The 21,782-nt window shown below is 41.5% G+C and overlaps 1 protein-coding gene across 2 annotated transcripts in view; it reads left to right on the top strand.

Annotated features, from left to right (window-relative positions):
- Positions 1 to 313: 313 nt before the first annotated feature.
- gfra1a (gdnf family receptor alpha 1a) overlaps positions 314 to 21,782 on the top strand; it is a 148,575-nt gene continuing 127,106 nt past the window's right edge. The window contains exons 1-3 of one of the 2 annotated variants that reach the window (XM_051959753.1): positions 314 to 974; positions 1,526 to 1,813; positions 2,588 to 2,668. In XM_051959753.1, coding sequence (XP_051815713.1) covers positions 935 to 974; positions 1,526 to 1,813; positions 2,588 to 2,668 — 409 coding nt within the window. In that variant the 5' untranslated portion in view covers positions 314 to 934. Of the gene's footprint in view, positions 975 to 1,507; positions 1,814 to 2,587; positions 2,669 to 21,782 lie in introns of both variants that reach the window. The other variant, XM_022205909.2, reaches the window with a different exon arrangement.

The raw sequence follows: 21,782 nt of genomic DNA on the forward strand, positions 1-21,782 counted from the left end.
TTCACTACAGTTCAGATCTAACAAATTGCCTTATAAGCTGCTCCACCTGTTGCTCTATTACTCATGTCATAAAAAACGCGCAGGAGTCATGCTCTTTGGCCTCTCTGCCTGTCAGCAAATGTGGAAGCAGCCCACACACGTCAAGAGATTTCATTTCACAGTCTTTTAAATTTCAATAATATGCCTTTTTTTGTTTGAAATTAAGTGTCTGTGCCACTTTTTTAACACTCTATTAGCAGCTATGTGAGCAGAAAAGTTTACCAAAAGTAAAAAATTCTGCGTAAAAGTGGGCTTCATCGGTGCGCCAAGTGCTAATTACTCACTTTGCGCGCTGCGGTTGTAATATTGCCATTAAAGGGGAGTGAGTTCGCAGTGACGGGAAGGTCTATCATTGTAAATTTATGATAAGATTACTGTACTTTATAGCGCAGGGGGAGAAGCTGGCACTCTCCTCCTGCTGAATGCGCTAGACAGCAGTGGGACTCCAGTTGGCTGTGTGCGCTCAGACGCACAGACGCAAGCATCCCACTGGCTGGAGTTGTTGGAGGACACTCGCCCGTTTCGCCTCCACCGCTGCTCTGATCTCCGTGTCTTCGTCTCCTGGCGGTGAGAGGACCACCCGCAACGGGGGGGAAATACAGAAAGAAGCTCCTATTTTTTTATTTAGACACCCCGGAGAGTGAGAGAAACTGTGCAAGAATCGGGACTGGACACTTTTTTCTTCTTCTTCTTGCGTGTTGGAAGGGAAATTATTCCTCGCATGAGCTGGATCTGTTGTGTACAAGCGGAGCGCACACTGCTGCACCTTTTCAATGGATTTCAATACAGTGGAAGTACTCTGGGAATTAAACTACTGTTAAGTCGCTTTTAGTTCGCCAATTCCGTTCCAACAAGGGTTTTTTTTTTTTTGGTATTGCACACGCAGAGGAGAACGATGATCCTCGCAGTGTTGTATGTTCTTCTGCCTCTTTTTGGTAAGTTTAACTTGATTCGCACCAGCGGCGTTTGATCAAATCCATCCCATAGGTGCATTTAATGTTTAATGGTGAGATCTGAGCTCTATTAATAATAAGGAGGGGAAGCCCGGCAGAGGCAGCCGCTGCTCAGCCACAGTCTGGAGTGGAGGCGCCTGGACGGTGCAGCTGTCCAAAGTGCTCCAAAACCCAAAAGTCAACCCCGGGCTGCCTCTTCTAATAGTGAAAGCAGATTTTTACTCCGCTGCTAGAAAACTAACTGCATGAATCTACCATGAATCTGCGTTCAGTTAAATGAAATCCAGCCCATATGGATCCTTTAGCAGCGACCTAGATGTGTTTCCATGCTGTCACCGGCTCGAATATTAAAGCTCTGTAATATTTTAATCCCTGAAAGCAGCTTGCAAAGTGCTTAAGCTTTCAGAAGTGAGCAAAAAAAACTCCGAGAAACGGAAAAGAGGCATGCTTTTTCAGACTTTTATTATCACTGTCATTATTATTGGTGTTATTGTGGGTGCCACTTGTGTTTCCAGATGTGTTGTGTTACGCAGAGGAGAACCTGCGCGCCGGAGCCACCCGGCTGGACTGTGTGAGGGCCAGCGAGCAGTGTCTGAAGGAGCAGGCGTGCAGCACCAAGTACCGCACCATGAGGCAGTGCGTGGCCGGCGGCAAGGAGAGCAACTTCAGCATGGTGGCCGGCCTGGAGGCGAAGGACGAGTGCCGGAGCGCCATGGACGCGCTCAAGCAGAGTCCGCTGTACAACTGCCGGTGTAAAAGGGGCATGAAGAAGGAGAAGAACTGCCTCCGCATTTACTGGGGGATCTATCAGACATTACAAGGTTGGCTTCTGCTGGAACTTTTCTTTATACACCCCCTCAGCCATGTATTGACCCTGTGTAAGTTGTTTTTGTGTACAGGATTTGGGGGACACCACAACCCCCCACACAAAGCCCTTTAGGGTATTTTTTGTTTGCCAGATTTACAGAATTCCCTGCAGCTACAGTAAATGCAACATCCTCCAAAGGTTTTCTAATCTATCCTGTAAAGATGATTAGTAGCTCCAGCTCCTCCCACTCAGCCACAATCACTCCTGACCCTCCTTCCCCTCTCCATCCAGCTCCATGACCCTCCCCATCCTTGCCAAACAAACAGGAAAAAAACTTGAAAAGTAGCACACAGACAAAGCGATCACGCGCAATCACTCAGCTTTCATTCAAATTTGGCCTCCCGACTTGGTTCACAGCCACGGTCCTGCCGAGCCGAGACACTTTTTGACCTCCTAAATCACTTTCCTTGGAGGTAATAGAGCGCGAAGCCCCTCAGCGCTGGCTGTGCCATCTTAAAGTGTTGATCATAGCAGGGGGGCCTTTTAGCTCCCTAAACTGCATCCAGCTCCGTGGCCACCGAGTCGACTTCCAGTTGCGCAACACAGCTGACCAACCTGCCTAATCAAGCGTGTGGCTGTGTGGCAGCGTGGATATTGACTGACCCAAATAACCCGTGTCACATGCAGGCCAGAGTGAGGGGCGAAGGATGATAAACAAAGCAGGAAGGGGTTAAAAACAAATCTATCCATCTATCCATCTCTAACACGTATTTATCTCCCTCACCAGGTAATGATTTCCTGGAGGATTCTCCATATGAACCAGTCAACAGCCGTCTATCTGACATTTTCCGCCTGGCTCCCATCATAGGTAAGATTAATGAGAAAGAAATCTCTGCGGAGGCTTCCACTCCAGTCCTTAATATTTATTTTTTCCGCTGCTCTCCTCTCCATTGAGATACAGTCAAGCACCACACTGTGCATGCTCTCATCTCAGGTTATCTGTGTGTCAAGTATATATCCTCCCCCACTCTCTCCACTATCTGTCTCTCTCCCCCCTCGTTCTCACCCCAGCGATATTGCATGCCGGCTGGAAGTGACCTTGCATGGGGAGCTATAGTTCTGAGTCTCATCAAGCAGTGGATAAATGCTTTCGGATGCTGAAGTGGGAGGGGGCCCTCTCTTGTTCCTCGTGTACTTTGCTGTGGTTTTGTCGGACAGCTCCCTGTTGTGGCTCTTTGAATCCACTTGTTGAAAAGAGTGTGAGTAACGTGGGAGAGCATGACAAGCACTTTTGTGTTCAGAGCTGTGTTTGACGAGGGGGAAGCTCCGACTTGAGCCTCTAGATGGCGATGTTATTCCCTTCTTCACGGCTGCTCAGGTGCTCTGAGAGTGTTACTGTGGGTATAAGAGAGCCTGACGTATAGATGTGGTGCAATCATGTAGCTGCTTACATTTTCATTATTGCACTGCAGGTGATGAGCGGCATGTCAAATCAAAAAGGCATCTTCTGCCTCCACATCCTCCAAGAACAAGGCTCATGTTTTGACCCCTTTTTAATATAGAGGAGCCTTTTGTCTCTGTTTGCTCTGTCAGTCTTTAATCTCACAATAGGCTGAGTTGCCCTAAACCAGCGCTTCTTCAACACAATGTGGGTGGAAACAAAAATGTTGCACTTGATGACCAATTTGCCTGTGAAGAAACACTAACAGAGGAGCCAGCTTTGTTTCTGAAGTCTGCTGATTTCTCCTACAAGAAAGAGAAGTGTACTTTCAGAGGAGAAACACCATATGTTTCTGGGTTTTAATGTGCCAACCAGTCGCAGCGAGGACGAGACAGTCGCAGACCGTGAATCATGTGCAGCTCAGGATCATAGTTCACGTCGCAGGCCGGTGCCATCCCTCGACAGTCAGAGCTGAGGCTTCCAAGAGTGGGAACAGACAGATTTATGGTGTCGTTCTTGTACTGATGGCAGCCTCTCCACATTTGATGTCCAAATGCCTCCTTACGTTGATTGACAGCTTTGCATATATATCTCTGTCTGGAAGAGATCAGACGTTATGGCGTCATGTTTGAGAAGTGAGCTTTTTCTTCAAACGACTGATTTTTTGCTGACTTGGGTAGTGTTAACTACCTTAATATGAATCAACATTTTTATACGGTCACTCGTTTTAGCTTTGCAGATGGTTTGATTTGACATGTTTTAATGAGCTAAAGAGGGAAAAATGCAATACAATGCAATAACTTTATTAATCCCGAAGGGAAATTCAATAATGTATGTAAAAATGTTTAGTATTTTACCAGAAATAAAGTTAAATACCTAAGGAAAGAAAAACATAATGGAATTTTGTAGAACTTACAGTAATTCTTTGCTTTTTCTTTATTTCAATCATCCTGCCACCCTTACAAATTTATCTTCAGACACTTTAGAACCACTGGACTAATCAAGTACTCTGTACAGTGAAAATATACAGAAAATGTGCACCTTTATGTTCACGGACAAACTTGCGTGACTGTATTTGAGAAGTTGGGCCGAGTAAACAGTTTCTGCTGATTTTCTGTTGACTCATTTAGTGGTTCCCATCATTTTGGCCTGTTGTCCCCTCAGATGAAGCAACATCTTCATGTGATCCCACATTTTAGCTTTGAAAATGGTTAAATTTGATAGAATTTTGTAAGTTAGGGAGGGGCAGTGCTAAGTATTTAACTAAGTCAACCATTTTAGAACATAAAAGGAAGACGTGTTCAGTGTGAAACTGTATAGTCAAATAACTGAGAAAAGTCTGAAAGTCAGATTTATCTTCAGACCCTTTGGGACCAGCGATAGTTCAGATACAACTTTACGTGCATTGACAGATTTGCCTGTATTTGAGAAGTTGTGATGAGCAAACACTGCTCGTTTCAGCCTCAAACAACTAATTGTTTTTTGATATTTTAGGCTTTTAGCCCTTAAAATAAAGAGGAGCCCTTATTTTAGTTTGCAAATGGCTTAATTTAACAACTGACTCTGCTAAGGAGAGAAATGTGTTCAGTATTTAACCAGAAATATTTTTAGATATCCGAGAAAAGGGGAAAAAACACAACATTTTGTGTTGCTTTGCATATCTCTCTTTACTTGAGGAATTGGGACCAGCAAACAGTTTAGCTTTAATTAACTAACTTTCTGTTCTCTAACTTAGTGGTTCTCATAGTTTTTGTCCCGTTGTTCCTTAAAATGAAGCAATAACTCCATTTGATCCCACAATTTAGCTTAGAAAATGGTTAAATTTGATAGAATTTTATAAGTTAGGGAGGGACAGCGGAAAGTGTTTAATTACAAAGTCAGCTATTTTAGAAAATACAAGGTAGAAGTGTTCAGTATTTCACCGTATAGTCAATAATTGAGAAAAGTCAGAAAGTCAAGTTTATCCTCAGACTCTTTGGGACCAGTGATAGTACAGCTACACCTTTGTCTTCACTGACATATTTGCATGTATTTAAGAAGTTCTGACACAAACAGTGGTCATTTTAGCCTCAAACAACACGTTTTCTGTTGACGTTTTAGGTTTTATATCTCTTAAAATGAAGGGGGGCCTCATTTTAATTTGCAAATAGTTTTATTTGAGACATTTTATAGGCTAAGCAGAAAAAATGTTCAATATTTAACAAGAAATATTGTTAAATATTTGAGAAAAGTAAAAGAAATAGCATAGTTTTGTGTTAGTTTGCATATCTGTCTTTATTTAAGGAGCTGGGACCAGCAAACAGTTAACTTTAGCTTTAAACAGGCAATTTTCTGTTCACTCTTTTGTGTGAGTGGTTCCCATCATTTTTGTCCTGTTGTCCTTTAAAATGAAGCAGCATCTGCATGTGATCCCACATTTTAGCTTTAAAAATGGGTAAGTTCAACAGACTTTTATAAGTTAAGGAGGGAAAAGCCTCAGTGTTGAACTACAAAGTCAAATATTTGAGAAAAGTAAGAAAAAATAAACAGAATTTTGTGTAACTTGCAATAGTTCTTCAGATTTATCTTTGGACCTCTTGTGACCGGTAGACTAGTCCTTTCAGTGAAAGTCACACCAGTCTATGTTCACGGATAGCTTTGCATCTCTCTCTTTATCTAACATCAGATCAGTTCACCATTAAACTGCTTTTATGGAGAGGTCAACTTTTTCACAGGGAGTAAATGTGCAAGTGCATTGGTGATTATCACGGAAAAGGCTGAGCACGAGGATAATGTGTAAAGGATCCAGCAAGTGAACATTAGAGGAATATCACAGAGCAGGCGTTAAAGGACGCAGGGGTGATACGGGAAGGCTCCAGGGGTGAGGGTTAATCAGAGAATAGCAGGGTGAGGCCGAGAGGACAGGGAACACAGACACTGAAAGCATGAGATCGCTCTGCCTCTTCTGGTCTGTCTGTGGAAATTAAAGGGCAAGGTGACAGGAGAAAGATCGAGGCAGAAATGATGAGAGCTTGCAGCTTGTTTTTGGACACTCAGACAGTCTGTTAGATTTCACTTCTACTGTGCAGCACACTGAACTGAGCAGAGTGCAAAAACGACACAAAAACACACATACTTTGAGAGGCGATGAATATGAAAAGTATCCTCTAGGGATTGTCGGTTTTAAATTATGTAAATGTAGGTCTTGTTTCCTGCAGAACTTTATATTAGAAGATATTATAGTGCAGCACAATACCCAGCTTGATTGCATTTCTCACATAGATGTCTGTACATTTTCTGTTTTCTTTCTCCTATCATCTGCACACTTTCTAACGTCCTCTTTTTCATGCTAAAAGATAATAAAAGATAATGCTAATATTGTCTTTGGTGGTTCAGATTAGTCAGTTAAAGCATTTTGTTTTTGCACACAGCCCTCATGTTTCATGACACCGGTTTGTCAGGCACTTCTGATTGAAGTCAGTGATCTGTGGTGAGCCCCTGTTTCAGGAGGCTCTCTGAACACGCTTCATGTGTGTCACGGTTAGGCAGTTCAACTCAGTGATCCCAGGATATAGGAACAATAGGCAGCCTCCGTGATCCTGTAATTCCATAATCGACCCCTTGTCTCTGAACGAAGCCACTAATCTTTAGTGACACCAATACATACAGTGCACAGATGCACAGACGCTCAGACACACACTGCAGCGCCTGAACACCTGTTCCCAGTGACACGCCCCTGGACCTAAGGCTGACTTCATCATGGAGACATGCAGGGTGTCGCCTCGGCCACACAAATACAGCAAACACGCAACTAGAGTGGACATATGCACCGAGTGTGCTCATTTACAGAAACATTACTAAAGCGTGCTGAATCCTCTGAACCACAAAACCCAGTGGCAGGTTTAAAAGACATGTTATCTTTCAAAAAATGGTATAAAAAATCACAATTTATTAGAGTAAACACTAAAAAACAGAAATGTAAGAGTTTTAACTTTTTGACTCTTCTCGGTGTAATCATGTGTGGCCCTAAATGATCCCGTCATGAAATTCTACATGTCTGACTTAAAAATTAACCAAAAATAAAGCATTTGCTCTAATCAGATTCTGTACAAAGCAATAAATTCAGAGCTTGAAAAAAATGAAACAACAGTGAGAAAAAATGTCACATGCAAAAAAAAAAAAAAAAAAAGCCAGAAACTACTTTGTGTTCAGAGGGTTAAAGGGGATTAAGATTGAAACAGGAGGCAACGTCAGCAGAGTCAAGGTAAGATAGGCAAAAATAGGCATATCTCACACATGATTCTATTCATCTCTACACTTTTGCCCTTCCTCATCATTATCAAGCTTTTAAAATGTGATTGAAATCATAAAACACCCACTTAATATGAGATGTATAAAACACTGTACATAAGATTAAGCTTAAATGATCAAACACATTTTTTATTTCAAGCTGGTAGACGTGCACACAACACGCAGCAGTGCCACTGGCTTAATTTAGCTAATTATTTTCAGATCTTTACCTGGGGCAGACTGCCTTCACCTCTAGGGAGTCCAGTGAGTCACAGTGTAGTGAAAGCAACTCACTTCTCTGCTCCAATAAATGAGCAACTGCTGTTTCTATAGAGCTGCAGTCATTATGGTAGTGCTTTTAGACTTGGAATACTGGACACTGCAGCACCTTAAAGGGATTTGGGTTTGTTTTGGCTCAATAAACTTCAAAAGCAATAAAAATGCAATGCGTCTTTTTGGTCCGTATTACCTCCTGATCAGCATATCTTTGCTGCTCAGAAGTTGCTAGAAATACATCTCATACGCTACCGTTCAAAAGTTTGGGGTCATTCAGACAATTTCATGTTTTCCATGAAAGCTCACACTTTTATTCATGTGCTAACATAACTGCCCAATGGTTTTCTAATCATCAATGAGCCTTCAAACACCATTAGCTAACACAATGTAGCATTAGAACACAGGAGTGATGGTTACTGGAAATGTTCCTCTGTACCCCTATGGAGATATTCCATTAAAAATCAGCCGTTTCCAGCTAGAATAGTCATTTACCACATTAACGATGTCTAGACTGGATTTCTGATAAATTTATTGTTATCTTCAGTGAAAAAAAATGCTTTTCTTTCAAAAACAAGGACATTTCTAAGTGACCCCAAACTTTTGAAAGGTAGTGTATAGGCGGCCACTCCCCCTTTATTGAACGAAACATCCAACAGCTAAAGAAAACTTTGGATTTTTCTGTTTTTGTGTTGGTTTACAGACATATTTTGAGTCTTCTTAAAGGTTGCCAGCTCCATCAAACCTTCAATCTTGTGACAAAGTGATTAAAGCTCTAAATCTGGAACCTGTGAATGTGAAACTGCACATTTGAAATATTTAAAACTCATTTAACACATCGCTTGTGATGGCAGTGAACAAGACTGACTTTATGTGAGGATTTTACAGAGCGTGTGCACCTGTGTTTTTGTATGAGTTCAACAGCATTTTTAATTCAGCCTGCTGGTTGCGCTCCTCCGTTTCCTTTCCCGTCGAAATATCCCCATGTTAAGTCCCTTTATCTTCCTCTCTGTGTCTCTCTTTAGCAGCTCTACCTGTTTTGATGTCTGTTTCAGTTTATTAAAGGGCTCGTGAGTTCTTCTGCTGCCTGTGGATCCACCGACACCGCTGCTGCCTTTTTAGTCTAAAACGTTTGCTGGTTTTCTTTGCACTGAACATGCATGGCATAGGCTGACATACAGAGGTATGTTTGCATAAGGTTTAAAGGCTCAATCTGCACTGATTTTCTTTTGCTGCTTGAGAGACTCTTTGTAAATCAGCAAGCAAAAAAGTAGATGCCACACAGAGCAGAAAAAAAAATATAATTTTCTATTACATTTGCATTGCATGAGCTCTTGTAAGCTTAGAGGAATGAGAGAGCAGAGTAGAGATGAAATGGCTGCCTTTTCTCTTCACCAGTTGCCCATGTTTATGAGTCAGTGGTCCATGCAGGAGGCAGCAACACAGAAACAGAGAGCATTATTCTGAGATTCAAGTGGACTCGGAATTACTGCCACGCCATTTGGCCCAGGCTGCCGGAAAATCAAAGGGGCCTTGGAAATGGATGAATACACAGCCTGCGTAGTTTTGTATCACGATATTCATGAGCACTCGCTGTCCCAGGTAGCTTTTGTGTCTGTTTTTAAAGCGCTGCTCGTCATCTGCTGCTTCTTCTTCTCTTATTTCTGCTTCATCTTGTTTTTTGAGTCTTTTGGTATCTGTAAATGTATTAAGTGACCAGCTCCGTCACCATCTTGACCACTCAGTGTTAATTGCTAAAGAGTGCCAAAGCCTCGTTTCTGCATCTGGGAAAATTGGAAATCTGAGCTACTTTCATAACACTTTGGCCCATCGCCACAGAGATTACAGAGCGTGATTGCACTGTTTGCAGATAAGACTGTTTTATTATTGTGTGAGGCAATTGTCATGTAGCTCAGTTACAATGAGAGGTGGGGAGGAATGTAGCATGGGGCAAAAAGTGACACAGAGTGTAATCGACAGTCTGGCCAGCAGCCAGAAGTGACTTTACATGGATGCAGCTGCTGTGGTTAAATGACAGAGTGGAAGTGGGTGATAAGAACATCACAGATTCCAGGAGGTGCCACCTATGAATAAAGATGAGTTTTGTACAACTATCGTTTCCACTCTGGCCTGCGGACTGACCTTCTCCAGTTGTTTGTCAGGTCTGAAGTGATAATATAGCATTTCCTGCACTTATCTTCAACCGCGTCTGTGCTTCAAAACTTTCCAGTGAACAGGGCAGTTTTCTTTTTAAGAATTACTGCACAGGATGACAGAAATTTAAAAGTTTCCTAAACCCCGTCCTTACATGTCAAGGGCATCAGGAAGCGTTCCTTAAATTCAGCCAAAGTGTCGGAGCTATTTATCTCCAACCCGGTGCATGTTCCAAATTTTCCACAGGCAGCTTCGCGGTAATCAGAGACTGTGTTCTCTGGCTTGTAATGAATTTATTCCTCGTCGGTTTGGCTTAAACTCTCTCCTTAAGCTCCGTCCTCCTCCTAGTTGGCTGTTGCGGCAGCTTCTCTGTGTGCATCACCCACTCACCACTCATAAGCCCCAATACACCAAAGCTCAATACTGTGTCTCTTCCATGTGTCAAAACTTCAAACACATCTCGTCCTCCTCCCCTCCTACTTGCTGAAGTCAACCTTGAAGCGTAGTTGCGACGGTGTCTGCATATGTGTGTGTGTGTGTGTGTGTGTGTGTGAGCGTTGCGGGTGTGAAAACATCTGTAAGTGCGTGGCCCGGCTGTCAAGCTAAAGGCAGCGTGTGTGTCAGGCCTGTGCTGAGAGGCTGTCGGCACCGCTCAACCACTGGCTGCAGAGGAAGTCACTCTCATTATGAGCTGCCAATGTTTAGAGATAAGAGTGTCTGCCGCTATCTCTTTCCCTGGCTTGTGTTTTGTGTGCACGCTTGCGTCTTGTGTGTGTGTGTGTGTGTGTGTGTGTGTGTGTGTGTGTGTTTGTGTGTGTGCGAACGCAAGATAGAGTCGGGGAGGGAATGCAGAGGAGTTACAGAGGTAGAAACATAATTTATTGTGCTGTATCTTTTGGAGAGAGAGAGAGAATATTCCGTCTGTTTTCTTAACTTTACTTTTTATTTGTTGGTTGACTGAGCACATTTGGTCTTTTTTTTCTTTTATTTTCCTTCTGCTTCATGCTTATTCAGTCAAATGTATTTGTTGCTGGGAGGTTCTCTGGACAGTGTTTCAGATTTACTGCTTTTTTAGCCTTGTGATGCACAAATCCAACTCGCTGATTTGGGATTTGCACCTGATTCCCCGGTCATTAAAGAGATTAGGTTAGACATTATAGATTGTTAAAACCCACACAGACTTCCCCCACATTGGATAAATTCCACTAATGTTTATAGATGTTTTGGTGTTGACAGCCACAAAAAAAGTGCATTTTCAAGGACTGAGTAAAAACAAAGTGCTATTTTCCCGCTCACTGTTATTATTTCTGGCCTCGCAGTGGAGTTTAACAGTAAAATGTGTCACATCAGTCGTATTTCAAACAGCTGTGAAACAAACAGAAAATGAATAGATTCATGTTGCAGGGGAAATAGCCTGATCTGCGCATCACTGATTAAGCCTCATACGATGCCAGATTGATTGTGATGGTGTTTTTCTAGGAATAATCAGTGCGGGTGATGAAGTCATGAGGTTCCTGGTTTAGTTTTGGTGTCACGGTCACACACGTCTGACATCATCAGCATTCTTATAACCCCCTTTGCATCATTTCCCAGAAAACTGCTCCTTCACCTTGTGAGGTAAATGACTCAGTTCCCTGGAGCTGATATTACTCAAGCTACTGAAAGAGGTGTCTTTCTTTTCCTGCAAGTCTTGCATGTCAGTCAGCAGCCTTCAGAAGTGGTGTAATGTAATTGTTTGTTCATACTGGACTCATGGTCAAGGAGAGGGCTTGGTTGGACGACTTCCATACTTGTGTCAAGGCTGGCATTGGGAAAAGATATTAGCTTTGATTAAATGTGATGTAATGCTCAGTTCTTTTGGTGATTTACCCATTTAAGTGACAGTGCTCGAATCCATGAATGCAAATGCACTGAGGCACCGTTGCTGCATCCTGGGCTTAGTGCTGCTCAAAATAAATGAGATTGGTTTAAAGAAATACAAACAATACAGAATTTTTTTTCCTCCCTGTAGTAGAAAGATAATAAAGTGAAGCCAGACAATTTTATGCAAGACTGTGTCCAAAGTTACCGTGTACTTTCTTTATCATTTCCTGAAAGTTTGATGCACAGGGCTTTCTGCTTCCTTCTTCCTGTATAGTAAAACCAGTTCGTAATTCAATCTTCACCTGCTGTTTTGGCCTCAGTTTTCAAATCTGTAGTCATTAGGGCTGCAAGTAGAGATGATTTCCATTGCTAATAAATCAGCGGACTATTTCTCGATCTACTGGATTTGTCTTGATTTGCTGGTTGGTCTGTATGATGTCAGAACATTGTAAATAAAAGTGTCTGTCAGTGTTTCCCAAAAGCCAAGCTGACATCCTGAAATGCCCTGTTTTGCCCACAACCCAAATATACTCACTTCAAATCAGTGAATATCCTGTTTTAGAAGCTGGGATTGGATAATTTTGACCTTCTTTTGTTAGAACAATCACTCAAACTGCTTAATTGACTATCACAATAGTTTGCAATTAATTTAATAGTCGACAGCTAATCAAATATCATTTTATCTCCGCACATTTACTCTGAGCTGGACACGTCCTTGATAACATAGCTGTTAATTCCTAACTCTGTCCTTCACCATCTTTACTCCAGAACGCTGCCACTGTTAGGACTTTGGCATGTATTCCCAGAGACCCTTTTCTATGTAAATTTATAAGGTTGATAAAAACAAATACTAACAGAACATTTAACATCTGTCAGCAGGTTGTTGTGATGCTAAGTGTAACAATGTCTGTAAGGTAGTCAATCTCCTGATGCTTCATGTTAACACCTCAGAAAAAGTAGTTGAGTAACTGGAAGAATCTAATTTGCATTTTAATCCACAGTGGAGAATCTCCATAATGTTTGGTATAAACATCCACTGCTGGTTGTGATGACCTTGTGATGACCTTGGGGGATTCCTCTGTCTCCCTCTTTGGTGGCTAGCAGGTGTTTTTGTTTTTTTTTTAGCTTTTGAGGCATGTTTTCATCAAAAAACTGTTAAATTCAGTTGTAGATGCTGTTCTGCTAAACATTAGCTTGTGCATGCTAATTGCTAGCATTCTAGCTTGTGCATTTATTACACTGAAGCTTGGGTTCAGCTAAGTTGAGAAACTGAGAAAGTGCAGCTGGATGCAGCTAACTTGTGTCTCTATTTGTCTTTATTTTACCCACAGCTTTATTTTCTGTGGTGTCTGTAGCACATTGACACATTATGTTTCTGGAACACATCCTTACACTGTCATCACACGAGAACTCATCTACAGTATGTCATTATTTGCAATGCATGAGAAAAATTTGTCCCCATAGGTGTTATTGTTGGATCTCCTGCGCAGTAGTTTGTTTTGTTAAACACTCCCAAATCCACTGCAGACATTACTGTCGCTGTGCCTTGAAGTCTAATCAATACGGTGCTGTGTTAGATTGGAAACTTGAGGCTGTGTCTACAAGAATCTATTGATTGCTCTCTTTTTTTGCGCTGTTCCCTCCTTCTTTGCTGCCCGAGCGCTTCCGTTCAGGCCCGGATCAAAAGCTTTATCCTTCAACGAGGTTCGAGGTGTACAGTTCCTCACTGAGGGAAGGACTCGGCCTGTTGGGGATTCGTGTTTGCACTGACCTTGTCTCACATCCGTACAGTTGATTGTTTCAGCATAAAGTGTGCAGTGGCATGTATGCGTTTAGTTAAATATAGATGGATTGTTGGAGGTTTGGGAGGAAAGGCGAGAATTAAGGACAATCCATCCGCGTTGTGGAAGAAAGATTATTCTGATTCAGTGGTAGCTGTCAGCTTGCATTGTAAAGTGCACTATATTATACACCTAGTTCTGATTTAATCCAAATCCTTACGGCAAGGTCAGGAGAACACTTTTGTATTTCATGTCTCGCTGGCTGTCTTTATTTTTATATTTCCTCACTCCAGCCAGGCCTTTTATAATCTTTCTTCCCCATGCAGTTACATGTCAGTTGGCCACTTAATTCACCACACTGTTTCAAAAATGAGTGATCCAGCTGTGGGCCATTGGCAGAATAATTCTAACAGCAGCCATATCATCAGGTTGCCAGTCCAATCACTGGCTGTCGCACCATGGGCCAAGAAAAATCATTTAGTTAAAGGTGACCAGATTTGAGTCCCTCTGAGAGGTCTTTGATTGGATGTGAAGTGGAGGGGTGATTCATCATAGTTAATAAATGTGGCTGACAGCTCAAATCAGCAGGAGGGAGCATGTGCCAGGTCTGCCTCCTGCCGCTGCTTTATACTGCATGCAAATACGGACAATTAACTTTTCACATACACAGCTGCAGACACCTACACAGATACTTATACACGAATATGTGTGCACATGCAGCAGGTACAAGCAAGGAATGGACTGCAGTTAGGACTGTGCAAGGGTTAGAAAATAGCAGATCCTTTTATGCAGGGTGAATAGGGTTGAGCACTGGGAATTGGTTCCACATTCCAAGATTTATCAAGATATTTTAATTCTGAGTCTGCTTTTATGTTGATAAACAAAATTTACATGCGCTAGTTTCCGATAAGCACTGTACTCTGAACGCCTACTGTACTTTCAGTGCCATCTGTCTGTGCAATCCAAATAAACGTGTGTCTCCTAATGCATTTCTCTTAATAAAATGTCTTGTTATTACTTAGTTAACCTTCTCGGCTGTTGTTGAGCTGCTCAGTTTGCATCTGAATGGCAAAAAGTGTCAGATTGTTTCCTAACAGTCACATTAATTTAGCACATGTCGCTATAAAACGCTTCCCAGGACAGAACTTGAAAGTAATTGAAGTAAAGTGCCAAATATTATCCAGCTCTGTGTGTCTACTGCTAAGATTCATCTATTTAATTAGCGTTTGATATCGCACATGCAGAATGCAGGTGCACGCTGCAGTGACATTACATGAGCAGGAACTCTTTTTCTTCTGTGACAGTGAACGCAACACAGACTTTCAGCGACTGTTCTGCTTGTGGTGGTTTGTCACAGCTCAGATCCTTTACTTAAGAAAAAGTACTAAAAACATACTGCAAAAGTCCTGTATTGCAAATATAATCAAGTAAAAGTATGGAAGTAAAAAGCTGTTATACTACAAAACTGTATATTTTAGTCATTATTAGATTATTATTATTCATGCATTGAACCATGCATTGATATGAGTGCTTACAAGTGTTACCAACGCTGGAAAAAACAGTGACTTTACTTTGCTACTTTACCATTTTATTACTTCTGTTTTGTATTTGTTCCATGCTGTTCAGCAGAAAAGTTCTTGATTTTTTTGTCATGTGACTTTAGCATGCAGCTCAGTTACTTGTGGCGATTCTGTTGTGCAAACAAAGCACAGAATTGATTGTTTTTCACAGGATTTAGTGAAAATGGTTATTTTTTAAAAATGAGACATGAAAATTAAAGTGATTTGGATGAAATATTATGATTTTAACCTTAGAGTTTGTTTGTCCCGACAAAAGTCCACATCACACATGATCAGTTTAAGGACTGTGGGAAAGTTAAACATCTGATGATTCTTTTGTTTGTTGTTTACAGTTTGTGGCTCTTTATGTTGTGTAGTTTTTTTTTAATTACATGCTCTAGGCTTTTGTGTTCAGACAGTTAGCCTGCCTCCGCTTTCACACCCTTCATACTTTACTCAAACACATTTTAACTCCATTTGAATCAGGGATGAATAGAAGATAGTTTTAATACAGTGCGGTCAGTAACGTGTTTTAATGGCTCTGTGTTTTGCTCGGCTGGCTGAAGCATGACTGACCACCGACAGGTGCGTCAAAGCCGCGGCCTTGTGTTAAGCTGCCGCTCTAAGCCTTCAGCTGCACACAGTCAACTCGCAGGATTAACTTCCCTCAGCTCCAGCCGCTGTGTCTTAATAGAATTTCATACTCCAAACCAAAGCAAACCGAACGGCGCTCAGCTATACTGTTTCATTCTTTACAGAAGTGGATTTGGAAAGTTAGGCTTCTTCCCTTGCAAAGAATTGTTGAGACATCTCGTTCTCTGCCAGTTTGACCTTTTTTGTACAAGTCTTGTCCTGCAGATATTCTTTAAATCCAGACAGATTTCACAGGCAGCTTTCACCCTGTTATGTTAACAGAAGTGATGTAAGCTGTGCATGCAATAACTGACAATTTTCTTCTCTGTTTGTCTTTGTGAAGAGAGAAGTTGAGCATGTGATGTGTATTTAATAATCTGGTTCAAAGAACACATTGTGATCATGAAGCTGAAGTAGTGTTTTTCTGCATTTGTGTGCCTTTAATTTGCAGAATTGTGGAATCTGTGATTGTTGTTAAACTGAAGTAGTGTTTTTGTGCATTTGTGTACCTTTAAATTGCAGAATCATGAACTCTCTGATGAGGTTTGTCTTGCATAGAAGAAGTTTTGGTCCCCGAGAGGTTTTACCCAAAGAAAAATCATCAGAATTATAAGAATTCAGATTAAAAATGACACATTTCCAACCAGTTTTATTAAATGAGGTTTCATTTCTTCAGCATTACAGGCATTTTTATTCTTCATATAGTCAGAAATGCATAGTTTTCTGTTAAATTAGATTACACAGACTCATTCCATTTACTGTACGTGGACCAGTCATGCTTTCTGTCATACATAGTCGCCCCCCAAAGGCTCGTTCTGAGCCTTGAAAAACCCTGTGGCCTTGTGGTTGTGGTAATCATGCTCATCTTCTCTGGATCTGTTATTATTGTACTATAAGACTGGCTTTCCCAGGGAATCTGTTATGATTTTTGCAGAACTTGCAGCACTAATTTTCTTTTCCTGCTCGGTGCATTTTGCATCTCCCTGCCGGTCGATCGGAATCGGAATTTACACTCCGTCCCCTGCGATCATGTTTGTCAACAGCCACAGCACGTCTGATTAAAGCAGCGTCTCTAACTAACAAACGGCTCTCTTTGGAGAATAATAGCTCTGCCCCTTTCCTCTCCGCCGTCTCCCTTTGTGCCTCTGCTTTTGATCATGGAACAGCAGCATCCCTGAAAAGCAAACATGGCCTTAAACAGACACACACAACCCCGACTGCGCACCCACACATGTTCAAGAATGCATGCACCCGCTGGCACCCGCGAACACACAAACAGCACCCAGCTGAGCTCTTGTTCTGTGCCAGTCTCTGCTCTCAGAGATGTTAAATGAGGGCATTGATACATAAATTTGCATTTGTTTCATCCACAGCCGTCCTCCTAACTAAAAATCTATAACTGCGTGCCCCCAATTTGCCAGGCAGCCTCAGATGCTTCTATTCTCGGCTGGTTTCATGCGAAGCTGGCGTGACTGTCCAATCGATGCCGTTGTGTGTACACTCTCTTCACACATAAGTGCGCTAACAGTGATCTTTCACCACAGCTTGTCAGTTTGTAATTTAGGTAAACACCACCCAAATTTTTCTCCGGTTGTGGCTGGGCTCGTTTGTTTGCAAGTTGCACTGAGCAGGTAAAACATCTCCTGAACCTGTTGTGATTTCCTTCATGTAAGAGCTTCTCCTCACTATGTCTGCTGCAGATAAGAACTATACTCCCTCAGTAGCGCTACAACTCCTCTTTCCTCACTCTGACACTGAACTGTCCTCGAATTTTTCCTCAGGATCATGAGACACCTTGCTCCTCTGTGCTCCTTCTGCCACCTTCCTACAAAACACCCAGAATGCGACTTTTGCCCATCAGCAGAATGATCTGAATGCTCTCTTTCCGGTTCTTGTTTCACCTTTTTTTTCCCCTTTGACCTGTGAGCATTTACCTTTTTCTGACTTCCCTGTGACCTTTGTGAACCCCCGATGACCCCTGATGGATGTTTGGTTGGTGGTCCTGAATGAAGCGCATCTCTTGCAGAGGGTGGGGAACCTTGGAGCAGCTCTGCCACTTCGGCTCCAGTCAGGGGGGGCGCCCAGGGCAGGGTATCCCAGGGCAGAGAGCCCTCTCTGGGCAGAGGCAGCCCCTCCTCCACGGAACTGCAGGATCCCAGTAGAAACAGGAGAGCTCATCCCAATTGGGCCATACTGGGTAATGAAGCATGCTTGACTGTTTTATTGAGACAGACACACATAATCCATGTCAGATTGCTGTCGGTATCTGTAGGTGAACTTATTCTGGTCCGATCACCTGCAGCTGATTTTCTTTGGTAAAAGTCAAGCCAGACAGTGGAATAAAAAATTCTGTAATTTTGTATGCTGGCATAAATACTGCACAGTGCTTACAGAGAGTTAGTTGATGATTTATATTTCGTGACGTTGCTAATTTAAGAAGACATTGCAAACATTATCCACACTGTGAAAAAAGAAAAATAGAAAAAAAATGTTAAAAAATGGAACAATTTGCTGTTATTTTACAGTTTTAATGTGTTTTGTGAAATTGCAGATGACTAGCAAAACTTCAAAAAGTAAATAAAAAATCTGTTCATGCACATGTTAACCCCCCAAAAATACAAACAAACAAACAAATAAAACAAACAAACCAAACAGACCAAAAATGTGAAATGCATGAACTTGCTGCTTGTTTAGTTAAATTCCAGAAAACATCTAATAAAATCACAAAAAAGTACTATTTGCCTGTTGACCAGAAAAAACAAATGAGAAATTTACTTTGTTATTTTACAGTGTTCAATGGTGACTTTTTATTGTTTTAACTATATTTAAATCCAGCCAAAATACCATTATTTTTCAGATATTTGAAAGAAACTATGGTTATATTAAGTACAGGAAAATAGTACAAATACCATGGTACTGACTGTGTTGTTAAATTACAGATGATATCTAGTAAAATTACCAACAAAATAAATCAGATCACACACATTTAACCCTACAAGAACAGGCCAACGTATAACTTTTATTAGAGATTTTTGTTTCAAATGTATTTCAGATTAATTCACGTTAACCACAAAAAGAAGAAAACAAAAAACCAAAACAAACAAACAAACAAAAAAACCCTAAAACTGGACATGACGCCCACATGAAGCTACATTTTTATAAATACTAATTCATTCTGTTACAACATGGGACAATACAATTCTGCTGTTTTATTGTTTTTAGATCAGCTGAAAATAGAATTATTTTACAGATCCTTAGCTTTATTTTCATCATTTTTAAAAAATTACATGACACGGAGTCCTTGCGTCAGAGTTCCATTCCTACGGCGCGACGTAAGTCAATTTTCGCCGTAAGTCAGAGCTCCATTAAAAATGTAAGCCAAGCCGTTGCACGATGTTGATCAGTTCTTTGGAAAAGTCATGAATAACAACGACTTTCATGCATGTAAGAGTAATTTTACAAGAAGATAACAGAAAACGTTGCACTGTTTTTTGAACTTGATCTGGTAATGTCCCTTTGTAACTAGCTGATGCTCATCTGTGTTTCGCACTGTTGTAATTTCACTTCCATGGAGATGGCTTTCCTTTTCTTCGAAGCACTGACAGAAGAATCTGGCTTATGCTTGGAAACCATAATGAAGTGAAGTAGCACAGTCCAAGGTGGCGTACAACCAACGGATGTACACAAAGCTATCTCATAGCACCGCATGATGACGCATGTGTCCGCTAGTTCCATGTAACCAGATCCAACGTAACAACAAAATGCCGTATGTCATAAACCGAGGACGCCTGAAACCAGTTCTGACGTAACAGCAAAGCACCATAGGTAGAGGACGTCATAAACCGAGGACCCTCTGTATTCAAAGGTTTCTTTAATGGATTTTTACAGTAACCTTTTCACCGTTTGATAAATTTTCTCCTCTTTTTTAACAATGTGTCTGCTTCTTATAATTTCAGACTTTCTGTGTTCTGATTAGTTTACCAGACATGCAGAAATAGGTGAAATTAATCTTGAGATGTTTGATGTTTGCCCCCGGCTTATTTTGTTAATGCTTTTACTTTCCAAACATGAGCTATCAAATACCATCTGTCTGTTTATTACCGCAAAACCACATGTTTAAGTGGTTTCCTGTCGCTGGTTAATGTTACATCCTGACCACTGATGATCCAAACCGCATCTGAACTGAACCAAAACCAAAATTGTTGGCAGTCTTCTCCTTTATATTAATATTTAAAATAACGGTGAAATGGAGTTGAAGCTTCTAAGACACATGTTCAATTTTCCTTGGATTTGTTAAAGTCAGTTCTAGATTCTTGTTCCTTTGGGGCCGTCTGAGAGCAGTGTCAGTCCGTCCGTCCGTCCGTCCATCCGTCTGTCTGCTTAGTCAGCCGTGTCAGGAAGGGTTGACGTGTCCTTCAGAAGAATCTCCACAGCAGATGTGCTTCTGTGTTGAAAAACCTCAGGAGAAGGGATGGTCAGCCGGAGCGGGGAGGTGGCAGGAGACGTTCGGCGGTGGGGAGGGCTGAAGGAAGCAGAGAATATGTCATATTTTGATATTCCCACTGTGCCATTTTGGCTTACGAATTTCCATTTTAGAGGGCAGTCAATGTCTGTGACTGCTACATTAGTTTAATGGCCAAAAACAGCTTATTGCGGGCTGTGATGGCGTGAGGGAAATATTTCATTTTGCATACCAGCCCGCTGGAAAGTTAACTCGTGTTTGTGAATGAATTTGGTCGTTATTTTGCGAGTCGTTGCCTTTTAGGGTAAAATGTACTTACGGACACGTGGCGGCTAATAGATTGCCAGGCCGGACTGCAGATGCGTTTATTACTGACAAACACATGTACGTCACATGTATGTGTGGATGCACATCAGAAATGCACAATCTCTGGTTTTCTGCTGCGAGTCTTGCTGAAGGGAGGATTGCATCAAGGGGGCTGTGAGGTTGAATCATGCTGAATTGTGTGTTCTGACGAGAACCTGAGGGGCTACACTCATCTACTCTCCCCCAGTTTTTTCTCTCATGATTTCACTGGTAGCTTCTCAGTCCACCTGCTTTGATGCACGTGCTTGATTAAGAGAAGATTTCTGAGGCGGTGTTTTAATAAACACTGATTTGGTATCTGTTTCGGCTTCTCCTGTAGGAGGAAAAAAACCCTCATAATTTGCTGTATTTTGTCCTTTCATGTTTCCATTGTGCTCTAAGGACAAGAAGAGAATAAAGAGCATCAGATAGCCTGATGCTTTTTGAATTTGTTACGTAACTGCAGCATCGCCAGCCTGAACCTTTGCTATGTGAGAAAGTGTACATTTTGAATGATTTACATCCTGGTAATTGATTGAAACAAGAACATAATCACATTTCATTAGATTTTTTATAAATATAATATTACTGCCATAATTACTTGCCAAAATCAATTTCTTTTTCAGTCCCAGAGCACAATGAATTACAAAAACACAACTTTATTGGCCAAGTATTGTATGTCGAGACATGCAAGGAATATTGAATCCACTAAGGAACCTGACGGAGTTATGTGACAACTAGCATCCGTTTGTCCGTCCGTCTGTCTGTCTGTCTGTCTGTCTGTCTGTTCGCAACATTACTCAAAAATAGACCAACAGATTTGGATGAAATTTTCAGGGAAGGTCAAAAATGACACAAGGACCAAGTGATTATATTTTGGCAGTGATTTGGTTTATACTCTGGATCCATGGATTTGCTAAAGATTTCTATATCATTGCGAGATAATGGCACGGCGTCACTGTGACAGACAACAAGTGAACACTACGTCAGCTGCATGCTGACGATCACATGATTGTGATTCTAATACAAATTCAACGCTGTGGACTTATCACGACTTTTCCATTCGGGATGATACAAGGAGCAATTGATTAAATTGTGGGGGTGTTTCCAAGTCCCATCAATTTCTGCTGCCCGGGTATTTAGGTCACACGATTCATTGTCCGTACATAACAGAACGGAAACAGAACAACCATGGCCAGAAA

Source organism: Acanthochromis polyacanthus, chromosome 15 (assembly GCF_021347895.1).
Source record: "Acanthochromis polyacanthus isolate Apoly-LR-REF ecotype Palm Island chromosome 15, KAUST_Apoly_ChrSc, whole genome shotgun sequence".
Taxonomy (NCBI): Eukaryota; Metazoa; Chordata; class Actinopteri; family Pomacentridae; genus Acanthochromis; species Acanthochromis polyacanthus.